This window comes from Mesoplodon densirostris, chromosome 16 (genome assembly GCF_025265405.1).
Source record: "Mesoplodon densirostris isolate mMesDen1 chromosome 16, mMesDen1 primary haplotype, whole genome shotgun sequence".
In the NCBI taxonomy this organism is placed as follows: Eukaryota; Metazoa; Chordata; class Mammalia; order Artiodactyla; family Ziphiidae; genus Mesoplodon; species Mesoplodon densirostris.
In genome coordinates, this window is record NC_082676.1 from 64,239,845 (window position 1) to 64,258,508 (window position 18,664).

General features: G+C 53.8%; 1 protein-coding gene across 1 annotated transcript; it reads left to right on the forward strand.

The window, feature by feature from the left end:
- The first annotated feature begins 534 nt into the window (after positions 1–534).
- On the forward strand, positions 535–18,365 carry NLRC3 (NLR family CARD domain containing 3). Its single transcript, XM_060078444.1, has 17 exons — positions 535–760; positions 866–2,615; positions 3,668–3,754; positions 7,058–7,141; positions 7,592–7,675; positions 9,060–9,143; positions 10,486–10,569; positions 11,161–11,244; positions 11,870–11,953; positions 12,493–12,576; positions 13,212–13,295; positions 13,788–13,871; positions 16,168–16,251; positions 16,669–16,752; positions 17,395–17,478; positions 17,874–17,957; positions 18,275–18,365. Exons 1-17 carry the CDS (start codon positions 583–585, stop codon positions 18,363–18,365), a joined length of 3,198 nt encoding a protein of 1,065 aa, XP_059934427.1. The 5' UTR covers positions 535–582.
- The last annotated feature ends 299 nt before the right edge of the window (positions 18,366–18,664 follow it).

The window sequence follows — 18,664 nt, forward strand, 5'->3', positions numbered from 1 at the left end:
GCAGTATCATACAGAGTAGTTTCAGTGCCCTAAAAATCCTCTGTGCTCTGCCAATTCATCCTCCCTCCTCACCCCAAACCCCTGCCGAACACTGATCCTTTTACTGTCTCCATAGCTTTGCCTTCTCCAGGAGGCCATAGGACTGGAATCATACCACAGGCAGCTTTTCCAGATTGGTCTCTTTCATCCTTCCCCTCTCGTGAGTGGAACTGTTCACAATCTCATCCCCATTTCCAGGTTACAAATGAGGATACCACGGCACAGAGCACTCAGGTGGCCTGTCCAGTGTCGCAGAGCCAGTAAGTGACACAGAGCTCAGATTCGAGCCCAGGGCCCCTGCACCTGAGCAATGCTCCTGGCAGCAGGGACCACTGTCACCATCCAGGAACAAACAGCCCTTCCAACCCTGTCCCGGAGGCCAGATCAAGAGCCACCCATAGTTCAGGGCAGGAGAAAGGGTGGGTCCCCATCCTGCCCATCCCTTGAGGCTTGCTTAACCTGTCCCCAGGCCACTGATGGGGAGACAGAAGAAAGCAGATTCAGGCCCTCTCTCCACAGCTCCTGGCAGCAATCCCAGACTCCATGAGGAAGCAGGAGGTGCACACGGGCAGGGAGGCTGGCCAGGGCCATGGTGCTGCCTCCCCAGCCGAGCAGGTAAAAGCCCTAGTGGACCTGCTGGCCGGGAAGGGCAGTCAGGGCTCCCAGGCCCCGCAGTCCCCTGACAGGACGCCAGAGTCCCCGCTGAGGCCCCATGGCAATGGTAAGCAGACAGACAGGGATCCCTGGGCCCTCTTCCTCTCCCTCTTCCCCTCCCCCACCCCTCCCCCACCCCCCCCATCCCTCGCCTCTGGCTTTTGTCCAGCAGACTTGAGGATACAGAGGCACCGAGAGGCCCTTCTGAACAGGATGGGAGGCAGCCCTGAGCTGGGAAGCCCCTCCCCCAGGTTGACCAGCCTCCTGCTGGTGGAGGGCCTGATGGACCTGCAGCTGAGGGAACACGACTTCACGCAGGTGGAGGCCACGCGTGGGGGCTGGTGCTCCGACAGGACCATCGCCCTGGACAGGCTCTTCCTGCCTCTGTCGCGGGTGTCCATCCCGCCCCGCATCTCCATTACCATTGGGGTGGCTGGCGTGGGCAAGACCACCCTGGTGAGGAACTTTGTCCACCTCTGGGCCCAGGGGCAGATGGGCAAGGACTTCTCGCTGGTGCTGCCTTTGACCTTCCGTGATCTCAACACCCATGAGAAGCTGTCTGCAGACAGACTTGTCCGCTCTGTCTTCCCACACGCGGGGGAGACTGGCCTGGCGTCAGCAGCCCTAACCAAAGTCCTCCTCGTCCTGGACGGCCTGGATGAGTGTAAGATGCCCCTCGACTTCTCTAACACCGTGGCCTGCAGAGACCCCAGGAAGGAGATTCAAGTGGACCATCTGATCACCAACATCATCCGGGGCAACCTCTTCCCAGGTGTTTCTGTCTGGGTCACCTCCCGCCCCAGCGCAGCTGGCCAGATCCCGGGGGGCCTGGTAGACCGGATGACTGAGATCCGGGGCTTCAACGAGGAGGAGATAAAGATGTGTCTGGGGCAGATGTTCCCTGAGGACCAGGTCCTCTCGGGCTGGGTCCTGAGCCAGATGCAGGCTGACAGGCCCCTGTATCTGATGTGCGCTGTCCCAGCCTTCTGCCAGCTGGTGGGGTCGGTGCTGGGCCACCTGTACTGCAACAGGCCAGGGCCACAGGATGCAGAGCTGTGGCCTCCGAGAACCCTGTGTGAACTCTACTCATGGTACTTCAGAATGGCCCTCAGCAGGGAGGGGCAGGAGAAGGGCAAGGCAAGCCCCCGCATTGAGCAGCTGGCCCACAGCTGCCGCAAGATGGTGGGGACACTGGGCCGGCTGGCCTTCCACGGGCTGGTCAGGAAGAAGTACGTGTTCTACGAGCCAGACCTCAAGGTGTTCGGCGTGGACCTTGCTCTGCTGCAGACTGCCCTGTGCAGCTGCTTCCTGCAGCGGGAGGAGACCCTGGCCTCCTCGGCAGCCTACTACTTCACCCACCTGTCCCTGCAGGAGTTTGTGGCAGCTGCCTACTACTACAGCGCGTCCAAGAGGGCCATCTTCGACCTCTTCACCGAGGGTGGCATGTCCTGGCCCCGGCTTGGCTTCCTCACGCACTTCAGGAGTGCGGCCCAGAGGGCCATGCAGGCCGAGGATGGGCGGCTCGACGTCTTCCTGCGCTTCCTCTCAGGCCTCTTGTCTCCGAGGGTCAACGCACTGCTGGCTGGCTCCCTGCTGACCCAGGGCGAGCACCAGGGCTACCGGGCCCAGGTGGCCGAGCTCCTGAAGGGCTGCCTGCGCCCCAACATGGTGGTCTGCGCCCGGGCCATCAACGTCCTGCACTGCCTGCGCGAGCTGCAGCACACAGAGCTAGCCCACAGCGTGGAGGAGGCCATGGCAAGCGGGGGCCTGGCCGGGCTGACCAGCCCCCAACACCGCGCTGCCCTGGCCTACCTCCTGCAGGTGTCCGATGTCTGCACCCAGGAGGCCAACCTGCCCCTGTACCTCAGCCAGGGGGTCCTCCAGAGCCTGCTGCCCCAGCTGCTGTACTGCCGGAGTCTGAGGTGGGCGCCAGGGTGGGGCTGTGTGGGGTGTGTGGGCAGAGGAGAGAGCGGGGACCTGGAGGGCTCCTCCCCTCCACCAGGCCCCTCTGTGCCCATGTCCTAGGGCTGCTGTTAACAAAGGACCACAGCCTGGGTGGCTTAAAATGACATGTTATTCTCTCCCAGTTCTGGAGGCTAGAGTCTAAGATCAAGGTGTCAGCAGGGCTGTAAGGTGTCAACAGGGCTGTGCTCCCTCTGAAACCTGTAGGGGAGGATCCTTGGATCATTCCTGGCCTCTCCAGGCTTCAGTGTTTGCTGGCAATACTTGGCTTGTAGATGCATCACCACAGTCTCTGCCCTGCGAGGTCACACAGCCACCTTCTCCGTGTCTGTCTTCATGTAGAGCTCTCCTCTCTTGTGAGGACACCAGTCACACTGGGTTACAGGCCACCCCACTCCACCTCATCTTAACTCATTACCCTGCAATGATCCTATTTCCAAATAAGGTCACATTCTTGAGGCACTGGGGGGGTTATGACACCAACATATCTTATAGGGGGACACAATTCAACCACAATTCAACACCCTGTAAACCATCCCAGTGCTGACAGCCCACACCCATTCACTCCACTCTCAGCCCATCACCCTCTGTCCACTCTCTGGACCTTGGTGGGGGGAGGGGAAGGCTTAGGACAAGGGTCATTCAGGACCTCAGAGTAGCTTCTACATCCTCAGAAGGAGGAGAGCTAGCAACTGGTGTCCTGCACACACACACAGACTGCGGGGCTGCTGGGAAGACATCCTTGTGGGTAGGAAGCCCAAGGTTTACACCACTGAGCCTCCCAAGTCACTCTTGTAGGAAAACTCTGAGCATGTGTGTGTGCTGGCACGGATCTCTGAGCCTCACAGTGGGGGCTGCACTGGGATGGAGAGGAGGGGGAGGGAAAGGATCTCAGCCTGGGTGTCTGTGTAGCGCCCCCTCCGCTGCCTTGATGCCAGCCCTCTGCCAGGGGCCTCATCCCACCTGCCCATGGGCGGTGGGACTATTCATTATTGCTGTTCCTCCTGACCAGGCTGGACACCAACCAGTTCCAGGACCCCATGATGGAACTGCTGGGCAGTGTGCTGAGCGGGAAGGACTGTCGCATTCAGAGGATCAGGTAATGCCGACCCAGGAGACCCTGCTCAGGCTGCCCACCTGCCTCGGTGTCCAGGGCTCTTTTCACATCCTCCTCTCTGCTCAAATGGCCAGGGGTGCTTTCAAAGTGAAGTGTCTTTGAGGCGTGTGGCTCAGGATGCAGACTGCTTGTTTCTGCTCATTCCAGAAAGTTCCAGAGGCTCAGGTACCTCATCTGTAGGAAGAGGGAAAGGATACGATATGGGTCAGATACTATCATGGATACAGAACCATTTCTCCAGATGCTGTCTGTGTGGACATACCGCCAAGCCTGATTTACTCTAAATGCCTCACAAAGTTTGCCCTCAAATGGTATTTTGAGCACAGGATTGCATCTTTAAATAACACACAAATTTTTAAATTAAAAAAAATTAATATTAATTAAAACAATTTTAAATTTAAACATTGCATCTTTAATGACATAATTAGATGAGAGTTTATATGCTGATTGCAGAACTGATCTATGTGCTAATGAAATCACTCCTGCATCGGGTTGGCCAAAAAGTTCGTTTGAGTTTTTCTACATCATCTTATGAAAAACCCGAACAAACTTTTTGGCCAACCCAATAACATCCAAGTGTGAGTTAACACCCTGATTTGTAGTTGAATCGATGTGATGACCTGAGGGTGGCTCTAGGAGAACTAGGGAGGTGAGTTTAGAGAACAGGACCCAGAGAGTAATTTTTCATCCTCACACAAGCCTCCAGCTTTTCAAATAATCTTTATCTGAGGAGACAAGAATATACAATGAGTCCGGAGCAAAAGTAAGTCTTTGAGGATAGTGGTTAGAGTAGTGGTGAGCCCCATGTGACCTTGGACAGACACCTCTGTGCCTAAGAAGGGTAAACGGTATGGGTTCAGGGGTCCCCATGACCACTCTCAGGTTCAGTAAACTCACAGAACTTAGAAAACCAACTATACCCACAATTACGGTTCATTACACTGAAAGGATACACATTAAAATCTGCAAAGGGAACAGCCCTTGGGGCAGGGTCCCAGAGACCAGGCCAAGCTTCCAGCCGCCCTCTCCCAGCGGAGCTGAACAGAGAGCGCTTCCTACTCCCAGAGACCATGTGTGACAACACACGCGGAGCATTCCAACCAGGGAAGCTCACCCAAGCCTTGGTGTCCAGGGTTGTTACTGGGGGTTGGTCGTGAAGACACACCTGCCCACTGCATGCTGACCTTAGTCTCCAGCCCCTCCAGAGGTCAAGCTGACACTGCATGACCATAAATCCCATTGTGAGATAGACTATCCATCAAGGCCCAAGGCCCCCAGGTAAACAGAGACATTCCTACCAGGCAGGACATTCCAAGGGCTTAGAGGTCACCTCTCAGGAGCAGGGGCCAAGGTTAATCCTTTACTGCACACTGCCTCTTAGGGTTGCCACGAGGCTACATGAGTTAATTCACGGAAAGTGCTCAGGACAGGACAGCCACAGAGGAAGCACCGTGTAAGAGCCAGCTGTTAACTAGCAGGATCCTCTTGTTAGCCAGAAATTTAAATGCAATCTCTTTGAAAGAAACAAAATAATGACAATTTCTCATTATGCATATAGTTTCCTTCATGGGAACCTTCAGCAAAATAGCCAACTTTCCGTGTTTTGCTTAAAGGAATCTAGATGGTACTCAGAGATTTTTCTGAACAAAGCCAAAAACTCCTTCTCTGGCCACACTCTCTCCTTCACCTCTCTATAGTCGGTCCTCAGTGCCACAGCCCTGTTCGAAACGTCCAAGGCATCCTTCATGAAATATTATTTATAAAATGTTACAAAAGTCCTGGGGGTAGGGGATGAGGACAGAGGCTCTCTAGAAGCTGAGAACAGTTATATAGAAGGTGGTAGTCTGGATGAACAGTCTTCAAACGTTTTTTAAGCGATAGAACGCTTTTTTAAAGTGGCATATGAGGGACTTCCCTGGTGGCACAATGGTTAAGAATCCACCTGCCAATGCAGGGGACACGGGTTCGAGCCCTGGTCTGGGAAGATCCCACAGGCCGCGGAGCAGCTAAGCCCGGGCACCACAACTACTGGGCCTGCGCTCTAGGGCCCACAAGCCACAACTACTGAGCCCACGTGCCACAACTACTGAAGCCTGCGTGCCTAGAGCCCGTGCTCCGCAACGAGAAGCCACTGCTGTGAGAAGCCCATGCACTGCAACGAAGAGTAGCCCCCACTTGCTTCAACTAGAGAAAGCCCACGCGCAGCAATGAAGACCCAACGCCACCAAATATTAATCAATTAATTAATTTTAAAAAAGTGGCATATGAGGCAGAATCCCAATTAGACAGGCAGACAAAAGGGGGGCTGCTGGGATTGAAAGAAGTGGGAGGCAGAGCCTAGGCACTTGGTTTCCCCTCAGCCTCCTGAAGCTTTTCTGAAGAAACTTAGGGTCCATTGAAACATAGCTTGAAAAGCACTGGGGAATTCCAATTGTATCCCATGGGGCTGCCTCACATTTTAAAATGTCTAAGAAACTGTAAAGAACCTCAACAGATATCATTTCTGAAACTGGGTGTATGAAGCAACATTAAGTGGATCCCCAGCGTGTTCCTGGAATGCCTTTTTTTGGCCACATCACGTGTCTTGTGGGATCTTAGTTCCTTGACCAGGGATCAAACCCATGCCCTCGGCAATGAAAACACAGAATCTTAACCACTGGACAACCGGGGAATTCCCTGGAATGCCCTTTCAAGGCAGATACAGACGTACATTTTGTTACTTCAAAGTTAATTTTATAATAACTCTACCATTTTCCTTTCTTGGATTAGAGAAAGGGCTGGGGTCAGGGGTGTGCTGGAACCGACTTCAGCCACCAGTTCATGAGAGCTGATTGTTACATTTTCAGAATTTTTACAAGCTGAGAGTGCTTGAAATTGGCCATGATGGGAGTATTTACACCATGGAAATTAGCCAACCCAACAAATCATGATTTTTGTATTTTGTTTTTTCCTGACAGCTGGTTTTCCAGCACACCCCTGGCTGGGAATCCCATGGTAGTCTTCAGTAATTGCCCGTACCCTCTGCTGCGCTGTTGGGGTAGAAGCTGTTGTGCTGGATTCTGGTCATACTTCCCACTGGGACCTTCTGCTGGTGTGAGGGTCTGTCCGCCCACTCTTGCCCATCTCAGAGGCTTTCCTGGGCCTGGCTTACCCAATCTCCACCTGAGTCCAGGCCCTGATAATGCTATGGTGGATGACAGGTTTGGATCCCAGGCCTCGTGTTGCAGGATAGGTGGCAAGATTTACAGATCTTCATTAACTACTCCTCTCCCTCTCTTTGGGCAGCTTGGCTGAGAACCAGATCAGTAACAAAGGGGCAAAAGCTCTGGCCAGATCCCTCCTCGTCAACAGAAGTCTGACCACTCTGGAGTAAGTAGGACCCTTCACCCCTGGGACAGGGAGAGAGTGTGAGCCATCTTGTGAAGTCCCCTAGACCACACTCTTCCCAGGATGGGTTGGAAGGACAGCTGAGCAAGCAAAGTCTTGACTCCTGCTCAGCTGCTGGGACTCACCCAGTGAAGTGCCAGAATTTTGGCCTTGAACCTGGTGTTACCATCTCCTCTTCACACTTGGCCCAAGCCCACTAGTCCAACAGATCCTGCTTTCTTCTCCCCATCACATGGGGCCATCTTGGGGAACTCCTTCCTCGATCGCCTAAATAAGGATCTCTGCCCCAGTTCTACCGAACGTGAAATCCTAAACCCTGATGCATTACTTTCGAGGAGCATGGATTTAAAGGTCTATGTAACTTCTGTTCCTCCTTCCCTCTCTGGGAATTGGCTAAAAGGGAATGGTTCTTCCTCTCTCTTCCTCTGCCAGCCTCCGCAGTAACTCCATTGGACCTCAAGGTGCCAAGGCACTGGCAGATGCTCTGAAGATCAACCGCACTCTGGCCTCTCTGAGGTACGTGTCACCCGCTCCCTGTCTCTCCGCCCCCAGGAGGTGTCCCAGAGAACCCTCTCATCAGGTGCCACCCATGGAGTGGGAGGTAATTCAAAATGGCGACCATGAGATACTAGCTCCCACCCAGTGGATGCCAGGGGATCTTGTATCCTAAGCAAGTTTCTAAGTTCAGCTCTTCGCTAGTCATTGTGCCTGTGTTTATGGCCTGAACAGGGGATGGAGAAGAGGGGTGGAGGTACATGGAGGTTTGAAGGACAAAATAATCTATGAGGAAAAGTTCTTGTCCTCCATTGAGTAGGAAATCCCCAAGGCCATGGCATCAGAATGATCCCCTGTGGTGTTTTCCAAGACACTGAAATTCCATCTTCCAGATGGTTCCTATGGTGTGGTGTGGTTTGCTGGGCTCCTTTTAGGGGCCAGTGGTTGTATCCATCCTTAGCGGAGTGTGTCCTGTCATTTTGTTTTGTCTTTTCATTTATGTATTTATTTTTATTGAGGGGAAATTCACATAAAATTCACCATTTTAAAGTGTACAATTCAATGGCATTTAGTATATTCACAGTTGTGCAACCAACACCTCTATCTAGTTCCAAAATATTTGCATCACCCTAAAGGGAGACACTATACCCATTAGCAATCACTTCCCATTCTCCCCTCTCCTCCCCCCAGCCCCTGGCAACCACCAATCTGCTTTCTGCCTGTATGTTTACCTATTCTGGATATTTCATATAAATGGAATCAAACAATAAGACTTTTTGAGTCTATCTTCTTTCACTTAGAATAATGTTTTCAAGGTTCATCCACGTTGTAGCATGTGTCAGTATTTCATTCCATTTCATGGCTGAATAATATTCCATTACATGGACAGACCACAATTTGTTTATCCATTCATCAGCTGATGGACACTTGGGTTGTTTCCACCTAGTGGCTATTGTGCTGTACACATCTCTGTACAAGTATTTGAGGACTTTTTTTCAATCCTTTTGGGTAGATATAGGTAGGAGTGGAATTTGCTGGGTCACATGGTATCCCTATGTTTAACATTTTGAATAACTGTCAGACTGCTTTCCTCAAAGGCCATACCATTTGACATTCCCACCAGCAGCAGATGAGGGTTCCAATTTCTCCACATCCTCACAAACACCTGGGTGCTGTGGCTTTTAGCTGTAATTGGGACTATAAATGACCTTGTCATTGTGATCCAGATACCATGGGCACATTGTCCCCAGTCAGCAGGCAAGTGCTTAGAGACCCAGAGGAAAACCTAAGGCCAAAGCAGCAGTGGGAAGGGCCACTTGTTTTCCCACTTCCTGGGTAGTGGAGGTGAAGGCATGCCAGGCACCCTCCTATGCTCCGTCAGTGATGCACCTCTTTGCTTCCACAGCCTCCAGAGCAACAGGATCAGGGATGATGGTGCCAGGTCCATGGCTGAGGCCTTGGCTGCCAACCGGACCCTCTCCGTGCTGCAGTGAGTGGGCATGCTGGAGGGCAGAGAACGTTTTCTCTTCTCTCTTCTCCTTCAAGGGCCTGTTTTCTGCATGGAGGGATGGATGGGACAAAGCCCTAAGGCTTTCTGATCCATCTGGATGGCCCCTGGAAAACCTGAAGTCCACTGCTTTTCCAGAGAACAGGTGTGGGGGAAATAATTAAAAATAAAGCCTCCTGCCAACCCAGAAAATCCTCTTCACAAATGTAGAAAAGTACGAAACAGCTTAATTACTGGAATAAGCATTCAGCTAGCCTGCAATGAGCATCAAAGGCAATCCACCAATGGGATGGCAAAGACAGAAAAGAATCTCACCCTTTCCTACAGTCGAGCAGATACAACCCATTACATAAGTGTTTTCAAGAAAAACCACAACTTGCCCTCAAATAAGAGGACTGGACAGAACCATTTGTCACACTTAACCTATACTAAATTTGCCTGTTATTTGGGGGTAGCCATCTGTGTTTGCTACCTGCCTTTATCCCAAGGAAAATGAAAACTTCTCACATCTTTATGACCAGCAGGTACTTACAGCTTGGAGCAGGTGCTCTCTTACTTGATGTGCACAGTTCAAAGAGATGGCTCCAAGGCCCTTACAAAAGATATTCCTAGGCTATAAACTTGCCAAGAGGTTTACTTCTAGGTCTTAAAAAGATTTACATACTCTCAAAGGGATAGGGAAAGGATTTACAATCCCAAGTTTTCTCAAGGAAATACTCTAAGGGAGGGTAGGGTAGGGTTTTTTTTTCCCTTTGTAACCAGGGAAAATTCCATTTTGTTTAGAGTGTATTTAGCCTCACACAGAAGAGGTCCTGCCCTGCCTGTCCTTCTAGGATGAGCACAGGAGTTCTCCTGTAACATCTCCCTCCTCCACATTTAGTATAAGAGGAAGAAGCTTTTGAAGACAAGGCGCCTAAGCGAGGGTCTGCCCTTGGGAGGACTGTAGGGTTGCAGGGCAGGCTGCTGGCTGGTCTGAATGGAGGCAGACTGCTGAGTGTTGAGAAGGCTGGTCAGGTGAGGGGCCACTGGGACTTCTACGTGGAAATCTCAGTTTGAAGGTTGCCGGATATTAACAGTGTCCGCTGGTCACTGCTTTCTGGCCCCTGAACGGAAGGCCCAACGGTCCTTGCCTCTTAACTCTTCACATCAGTCTGTTAGCAACACTTTGGCAACAAACCACAGACCTTTCCTGGAGACCCCTCTCCCCATGCTGCGATAAACAGAGACGGCACTTGAGTAGTCTCTGACCTCTCACCTTGAACCAGACTGTCCTTGGCCTGGGAATGGCTGTGACCAGCTTTGCTGAAGGATCCCTCTCCTACAGCCTGCAGAAGAACAGCATCGGGCCAGTGGGAACCCAGCAGATGGCAGATGCCCTGAAGCGGAACAGGAGTCTGAAGGAGCTCATGTGAGAAATGCAGAAGGGCCAAACTGGTATCCTCCATGCCTGGCACAATGCCCAGCCCATCACAAATATTTGTGAACAAGGGGTTGGATGGATGGGTGGATGGATGGATGAGTGGGCAGATGAGTGGGTGGGTGAGTGCATGGATGGATGAATGGATGAGTGAGTGAGTGGGTGAGTGGATGGATGAATGAATGTGTGGGCACAAGATAGCTGGCTTTGGACTCCAAAGCCCTGGAGCAGGAGAATGGAGATCCAGATTCCCAGGAATGAGTGAGCCCCAACTGTCTCAGACTCACATTTACTGCCTTCCCAGCTGGTAGAAGAAAACACCATCCCAGCCACCTTCACATAAAGTATCACAAATACCCCTCACTAAAGAGTTGGCCCTGCCAACCCTGTCAAGGAGTCAAGAAAGACTTTGCTACCTTGATCTCTTACGGAGGCTACCCACCAACCAGCCTCAGGCAGAAGAAACTGTGCCCCGGGCACCCTTGAGACAACAGAGACAGCCCTTCCCTGGAGGGCTTCCTGGACTCTGATCCCCCAGCTTCGCCCTACCAGGCTGCTCCACCCATGTCCCATCTCTTGCAGGTTCTCCAGTAACAGCATTGGCGATGGAGGTGCCAAGGCCCTGGCGGAGGCCCTGAAGGTGAACCAGGGCCTGAAGAGCCTGGAGTGAGTCTCCAGGGGTGGCTGTGGGCAGAGGGTGACTCCCCACCTGGGTTCCCCATCCAGCAGGTGGGTGGGTCCTGGAGGAGGGCTGTCAGTCAGGACCACTTCCCTGTCAGAACCCAACCAACCACCGACCCTGGGCATACTGTGATCTTAAGTGTCTCTCCCTCCAGCCCACTCCAGTGGACAGTCAGGGTCGGCGCTGGTTCTGGAATTTTCAGTGACAAGCACTGAGTGCACTTTAGAAGCTGGCACAGGTGGCTGCAGAGGGGGCTGGCTCCAAGGGCCTTGGTGGGGAGTGGGGAGCTCAGTGCTGTCCCCATAATGGGGACACTCAGCTTCACCACTTTCTCTGGGGGCTGCAGACACATGTTCCCCGCCTCCCCCCCAGAAGCCGTGTGGAGCCACTCAAATCAAGGCAGTGTGTAAACTTCGGCACTGGTTGTGCTAGACCCACCTGCCCTGACCTAGCAGGAGCCGGAATGTGGAGAACGGGATGAGAAGGGCCGTGGGGGCAGCACAGGGTTCCCCCAACTCCCTGCTGAACTCAGTGCCTGCAGCCCCAGGCTGGACTCCCTCTGCGTCCTGAGACAGCCACGCCAAAGTGTGCCCTGTCCTCTGTCTGCAGCCTGCAAAGCAATTCCATCAGTGACCTGGGGGTGGCAGCGCTGATGGAAGCCCTCTGCACCAACCAGACGCTCCTCAGCCTCAAGTAAGTCCCTGCCTCCCTCTCCATCTGAGGGCGTCCCTTTGGCCAGGGGGTCTGAAGGGACTTTGGGACGTGGAAGGAAAGGCTGGTGCTGAGAACCCCACCCCCCCACCCCCCGGGGCCTGTGACAGGGAATATCTATGGTTGGGCAGCTTGGCTCTGGAGCCTGGCATCCTGCGCTCCCCTTGCTCACTGGGGAGGCAGGGGCAGCTCTGGCCCGCAGCTGGCCGTATCTGCAGCTCCCTTCCTACGGGCAAGCCTGTAGGCCCCCAAGCATGCTGGCCTGCCCCTGCCTTCACACCTCTGAGGTCCCGTCATCTTATCCTCTTCCTCCTGGACTGTCTGTCCTACTGCTGACAGTCCTGGGGGTGTGTGGGGACAGCTGGCTGGTGAGCCGTCGGAGGGGGACTTCCTAGAGCAGGCTCTTCCCACCTTGGCCCAGGTCCCACCTGGGGCTCTCAGCTTCTCACAGCCTGAGCGCCTGGCAGGCCTCCCCAGGCCTCTCCCTGCCAGAGAGAGTTCAGGGTCCTCTCTTTCCTCAGCCTGCGAGAAAACTCCATCAGCCCGGAGGGAGCCCAGGATCTGGCTCGCGCTCTCCGCACCAACAGCACCCTGAAGAGCCTGGAGTACGTGAGGGGGGCAGGTTGTGCTTCCTAAGGCTCTTTATGCCACCCAGGGCCTCACTCACCCAGAGCTGGGAGTTGACAGCAGACCCTCGGCACCCCCGCCATTGTTGTGAGAAGGACCTGGTTGGTGGGGGGACTGGGAGACCTGCTGCCCGGTGGCAACCCTGACACAAGTCCCCCTCTCTATGCCATAAATTACAGGAGGATGAAGTGAGTGGCAACACTCTCCCTGCCCTGACCCCCCGACCCCCACTCCCTGGCAACAATATATGAGCAAGTGGGAGGGGCTCCCAGCACAGGGATCAGGAATGAGTGAGTCCCCGGGCGGCTCCGCCACCTCCTGGCAGGTGACCTGTCATGGAAGCTCACTGAGCAAAGCCTGCCCCCTGCCCCCTGCCCCCGACCCCCCGTGTGGTTGCCAGGATGCAGTTCAATGGTCCAGGACACGTGCTGGGCACAGCACCTGGCACATTCAACTACCCCAAGAGCGTGAGCCAGGCAATCCCAGGAGACGCGATGAAGTCCTAGGGTGGGGGGTCAGGGACAACACGGCAGAGGTCTGGATCCCCCAGTGAGCAAGAATGGGGGCTGCACTGCCAGCTTCCGCTCACTTGCCCCTGTTCGCCTCCTCCCAGCCTGACAGCCAACCTGCTCCACGACCAGGGCGCCCAGGCCATCGCCGTGGCAGTGAGAGAAAACCGCGCCCTCACATCCCTTCAGTGAGTCTTCGACACACCCTCCCTGCCCTGTCCATTTGTCCGCTCCCAGAGCTGCAGGACCACACTCAAACCAGGGGAGGCAGAAGGCCAAGTCCGGCTTAGGGCCCTGCCCCGCCCTCCCCACCACCACGCCGGCCAGCAACATGGCCTCAGGGCCTCTAGGCTGTGCCCTGCCCCCTGCTCTGCTCCCTGGGGCCGAGCCACGGAGAGAGGCCAATGGTGGGAGGTGTGTGCCCACGCTGTGCTTCTGTCACATGCTTCATGCAGGGCCACCTGGAGTCTATTTGAGCCTGTCCCTGTGCCCTCCACTAACCAGAGTGCACGTAGGCCCCTTGGGACTAGCCTGAGGGGGGCTGCAGGCATTCTGCCCACCTTGGTCAGGACCCCATTCCCTGTGGTCACTCTCCCAGGAGAAGCCCCTTCTTTCTGGAGCCCCTAGGACCTCCTGGGCTCTGCCCTGGGCCACGCAGTCATGTGTGTGTGTCTGCCCAGCCTGCAGTGGAACTTTATCCAGGCCGGCGCCGCCAGGGCCCTGGGACAAGCACTACAGCTCAACACGAGCCTGACCAGCCTTGAGTAAGTGGGGCCTCTGCAGGGGGGGAGAGGGGGCAGGGAAATCTGCAACCTCGGTGCCCACCAGGTGCAGGGCTCACACCCTCAGCACACAGCCTCCTCTGCTCTAAGGCCAGCGGGCAGGTTTCGATCTCATCTGCTATTTAAAAAAAAAACAGCTTTGTTGAGGGCTTTCCTGGTGGCGCAGTGGTTGAGAGTCCGCCTGCCGATGCAGGGGACACGGGTTCGTGCCCCGGTCCGGGAAGATCCCACATGCCGCGGAGCGGCTGGGCCCGTGAACCATGGCCGCTGAGGCTGTGGGTCCGGAGCCTGTGCTCCACAGCGGGAGGGGCTACAACAGTGAGAGGCCCGCATACAGAAAAAAAACAAAACAGCTTTGTTGAGATATAATACACCCATTTAAGGTGTACACGTCGCTGGTTTCTAGTATATTCACAGAGTTGTGCAATATCAATTTTAGGACCTTTCAATCACCCCAAAAGAAACTTCATACTCATTAGCAGTCAGTCCCCATTCCCCCACCCCCAACCAAGTCCCCCAGTTCCCTAATCTACTGTCTCTATGGATTAACCTGTTTTGGACATTTCATGTAAATGAAGTCTTTCGTGACTCACGTCTTTCATCTAGTATAATGTTTTCAAGGTTCATCTGCATTGCAGCATGTATCAGTACTTCATTCCTTTTTATGAGTAAATAATATTCCACTGCATGGATAGACATGTTTATCCACTCACCCACTGACGGACACTTGGGTTGTTTCCACTTTTTGGCTATTATGAATGCTGCTGCTGTGAGCATTCATGCAGAAGTTTCCGTGTGGACACATGCTTTTAATTCTCTTGTGTGTACACCTGGGAGCAGAACTGCTGGGTCAGATGGTCACTCCGTGTTTAACCTTTGAGCCTCATCTGCTTTTCATGCCAAATACTTCTCCCTCAACTTCCAAGATATCCCTTGTCTGGCTGGTCCTTCTGTTTGACTCTGAATATGGTACTCCTCAAGGTTCTGTCCTGGGTCATCTTCCCTTGAATGATGTCTCTTTCTAGAAGCTCCTCCTCACCCAGGGCTCCAATTCCCTTCAAAGTCCTGGTGACCCCCACATCTATAGCTCAGACCTCTCTCCTGAGCTCCAGACCCACGTGTCCACTGCCCACCCCACTTCCTACTGGGTGGACCTGACTTATCTCCCCCACAAGTCTGCTTCCTGGTTCCTGACCTTGTGAGGGGATCCAGCAACCAACTGTGCAAGCTAGAAACATCACCTTCTCACTTCCCACCTGCGCCCCATCTCCAAACCCTGTCAATTCTTCGCCTAGTGTTCCACCCACCCACCCTCTACCCTCACGGCCGCTGTCCAGGCCGCCAGCAGCACTCACCTGCATCACTGCCACAGCCTCCACTTCCGTCCATCCTCATACTGCTGGCCAAAGGTCTTTCCCAAACGTAAATCTGTTCCCATCCTAGATAAGACGTTTAAACGGCTGCCTGGTGCCTGCAGAGTGAAGTCCAACCCTTAGCGTGGCTTCCAATGCCCCTAGATCTGCTTCCTTTGCACCCCCTCAGCCTCATTACACACTCCAGCAACTCAACTCAAATTTCTTTGGGTTCCTTAGATGTGCCAGGCCCTCCCCCCTCTCTTACCTGCAGGTTTGGTTGAGACCTATTTCTGCTGGGCAGCCTCTGTGACCACACTGGGGAAGGAGACTCCACAGGGCCCTCCCAGCACCCTGCAGTTGGTAACTCTCATCTCATAGGTCTCCCCACCTGAGTCCCAAGAAGCTGGAACTGGGCTTGCTGGCACCCAACATACTCAAATGTCTGTTAAAATTATCACTGCAAACTGCCCCCTCAAACATACCAACACCCACTTGAACTAAACTCTTAATCATTTATTGCTCCAGGGCCTGCCACTTTCCTCCAACATGGAAGTAAAGGCGGGGGGGAAAAGATGTAAAACACTGAACAGCAAGAACGGCCCGAGGATTGAGCGCTTTGATTTTCTGGATGGCTTTGCAAAGCACACCAAGCTCTTATTGACAGTATGTCCACGTGTCCCTTTTCTGGTTTGGCTCTGACGGTCCAGACTCATGCAGATCCCAGACCCCTGAGCACGTGCATTAGGTGGCCACGGGGCTGCAGTGGCCACACAGGAGGCACAGTGATCCCCAGGGTGACCCCGGGAAGATGGTCTGCTATGGTGTATGTGGTTTCATTTAAATCTAGAAGGTCCACGCTCAGCATGTCCTGCCACAGTGTTGGCCCCTGTTCCGTGCACCCAGAGTTCAGGCTCTATGTTCAGTTTACAGGAAAATGCCATCGGGGACGAAGGCGCTTCTGCAGTGGCCAGTGCGCTAAAGGCGAACACAGCCCTCACTGCTCTCTAGTAAGTCCTGACATGCACAGCAGCCCAGGAAGCTGGCCCTTAACCATCCTTTCACATTAACCGTCGTTTTTGTTTCCTAGTCAAGGAAAGTGGGTTTGATTTTCCTAATATTAGCAACTGGGTCACCGGATATCTAGAAAGAACTAGGGGTGCAGGGAGTATTACCCCCCAAACTCTCCAGAAGACCACCTCTACTTCCTATATCCATAGCATCCAGATCTCTGTCTAGCATCAGTGCAGACAGGAGATGCAGCGTTCTTTGGATAGACCAGGGCCAACAACTTTCAGTGCTATTTCACCACTTTCAGCCCTAAGTCAAGGGGTAGTGGAAATGAAGGGTGAGTATGGATGCAGTTGGACCCGCGTGGGTGTGAAGGCCAGAGAGGCTGCCTGTGTTGACTGCATCTCCTTTTACAGTCTCCAAGTGGCCTCCATTGGTGCCCCTGGGGCCCAGGCACTCGGGGAGGCCCTGGCTGTGAACAGAACCTTGGAGATTCTTGAGTAAGTATTCCAGTCTCTGGCTACAGCCTCTTGCCCAAAGAAACCAAGCTGTTAACTCAAAATGAATAGATATGGAAGGGGGAAACGTACATGGAAACTCCCAAATCATTTAAATATCTTCACGTACATCGGGCAGGCCCCAGCTTCCCCAACACCATGTCACCCCCTTTCCTGGGAGTCACTCGTTGGTCCTCTCCTTGGCCTTGCCCAGGCTGAACATGTCCCCAGGCCTGGGGTGGCCAGTGGCCACTGACCCGGTCTGTGAGAAGATCAAACCTGGGGCCCCAATCTCTGTGGGGCTCTCAGGATGTCTGGGTCATCCCTGCTCCTGCAGTTCTGTGGGTCCGAGCATACGGGCACCTCTGGATGCAGGGTTGGCACTCCGGTCTCGGCCCAGCTCTTTCTTTGGAATGAAAACGGAGGATAAGAGTTCCAACAAACCACCAGGTTGGGCCAGCCTCACCCCTCCCTGCGTCCTGCTCCCCAGAGCCAATTTCCGTTCTGTGCCCGGGAGTGAGGAAGGAGCAACCTCACTGTACCGCCACCCCCCGTGGTTACTAAGTAACTCATGCTCACCTGAAGAGGTACCGTGTTCACCTCTCAACTGTCACTGTGCCTTAGGGTTCCCGTCTTTCCCAACAGCTTAAGAGGAAATGCCATTGGGGTGGCCGGAGCCAAAGCCCTGGCGAATGCTCTGAAGGTCAACTCAAGTCTCCGAAGACTCAAGTGAGTGGTTGTATAGACCTACCTGAGCCTTAGAACAGCAGACTTCTTCTCTTCTGGAACCTCCCCCGTGGCATAAGACGTGCTTGATTTCCTCTGTAGCTGCTTCCTTCCGAGTACGAATAGCTGACACTATTCTGATTACTATAGTCCATATGGTGGATGGGTTTGTTCACTTCTGAATTTTTGGTCTTATGTCCTCCACGGCACCTGGACGAGACAACCTGGCAGCCTGCAGACACAGGTCTCAGGGTTAAATGCCACTTTGCTGTTGCTATGGCGCCTGTGGACAAAGCAGTCTCAGACTATCCCCCCAAGATAGTTCAGTGCTGCTTCCTGGGGAGTGTTCTTCTGTCCTGAATGGCTCACTGTGGTGTCTCCATCTCTTCTCTGCCTAGTCTCCAAGAGAATTCCTTGGGAATGGACGGGGCGATATGTGTTGCCACCGCACTGTCTGGAAACCACGGGCTACAGCACATCAAGTGAGTGGGGCTTGGCAGCATCTGCCCGTTCCTACCATCCTTGCTCACCCTTAGAACTGCTCCCAGGGCAGACCCTGCCTTCCACCTGAGTCTCGGAGCCAGATGACTTCCAGACCCCTTAGCAGCTCTGCAAGGGAACTCAGTATAAGAGGGAGCCATGCTGAGCCTTGTCCACGGGAGGAATCCTGGAAGCACAAAGGTTTCACACCGGGTTCTGCATTTTATGTAGTGACCATCTGTGCTTTACTAATGAGAATCTTCAGGCCTCCAGCCCTTCAGTCAAGTTCTCAAGCCCTGTCCTAATCCTTCTCTTCTAGTCTCCAGGGAAATTACATTGGAGAATCTGGTGCCAGGATGATCTCAGAGGCTATCAAGACAAATGCCTCCTCGTGCACTGTTGAAATGTGAGCAAAACAAGTTCCTGGTGGACCAGGCAGAAGAATGGCAGAGACACAGCTGGAAGCTTTCCAACAAAAAGACCACTTTCCAGGGTGCCTTCCTGTGTTCTGGGAATGATGCTGACCTGCAGGAGAGCTGGTCTCCTGCAAGGAGACAGGAGTGGTGCTGCCAAAGGAGGACACAAGCACCTCTCCTGGTCCAGGGTCAGTCCAGGCAGGGGAGCGATGAACACTGTGCTACAGCACAAGGAAAGGAGGGTCTTCCTCCAAGGGGATCAGGGACAGGCCTCAGAACTCAGCAAGTAAGAA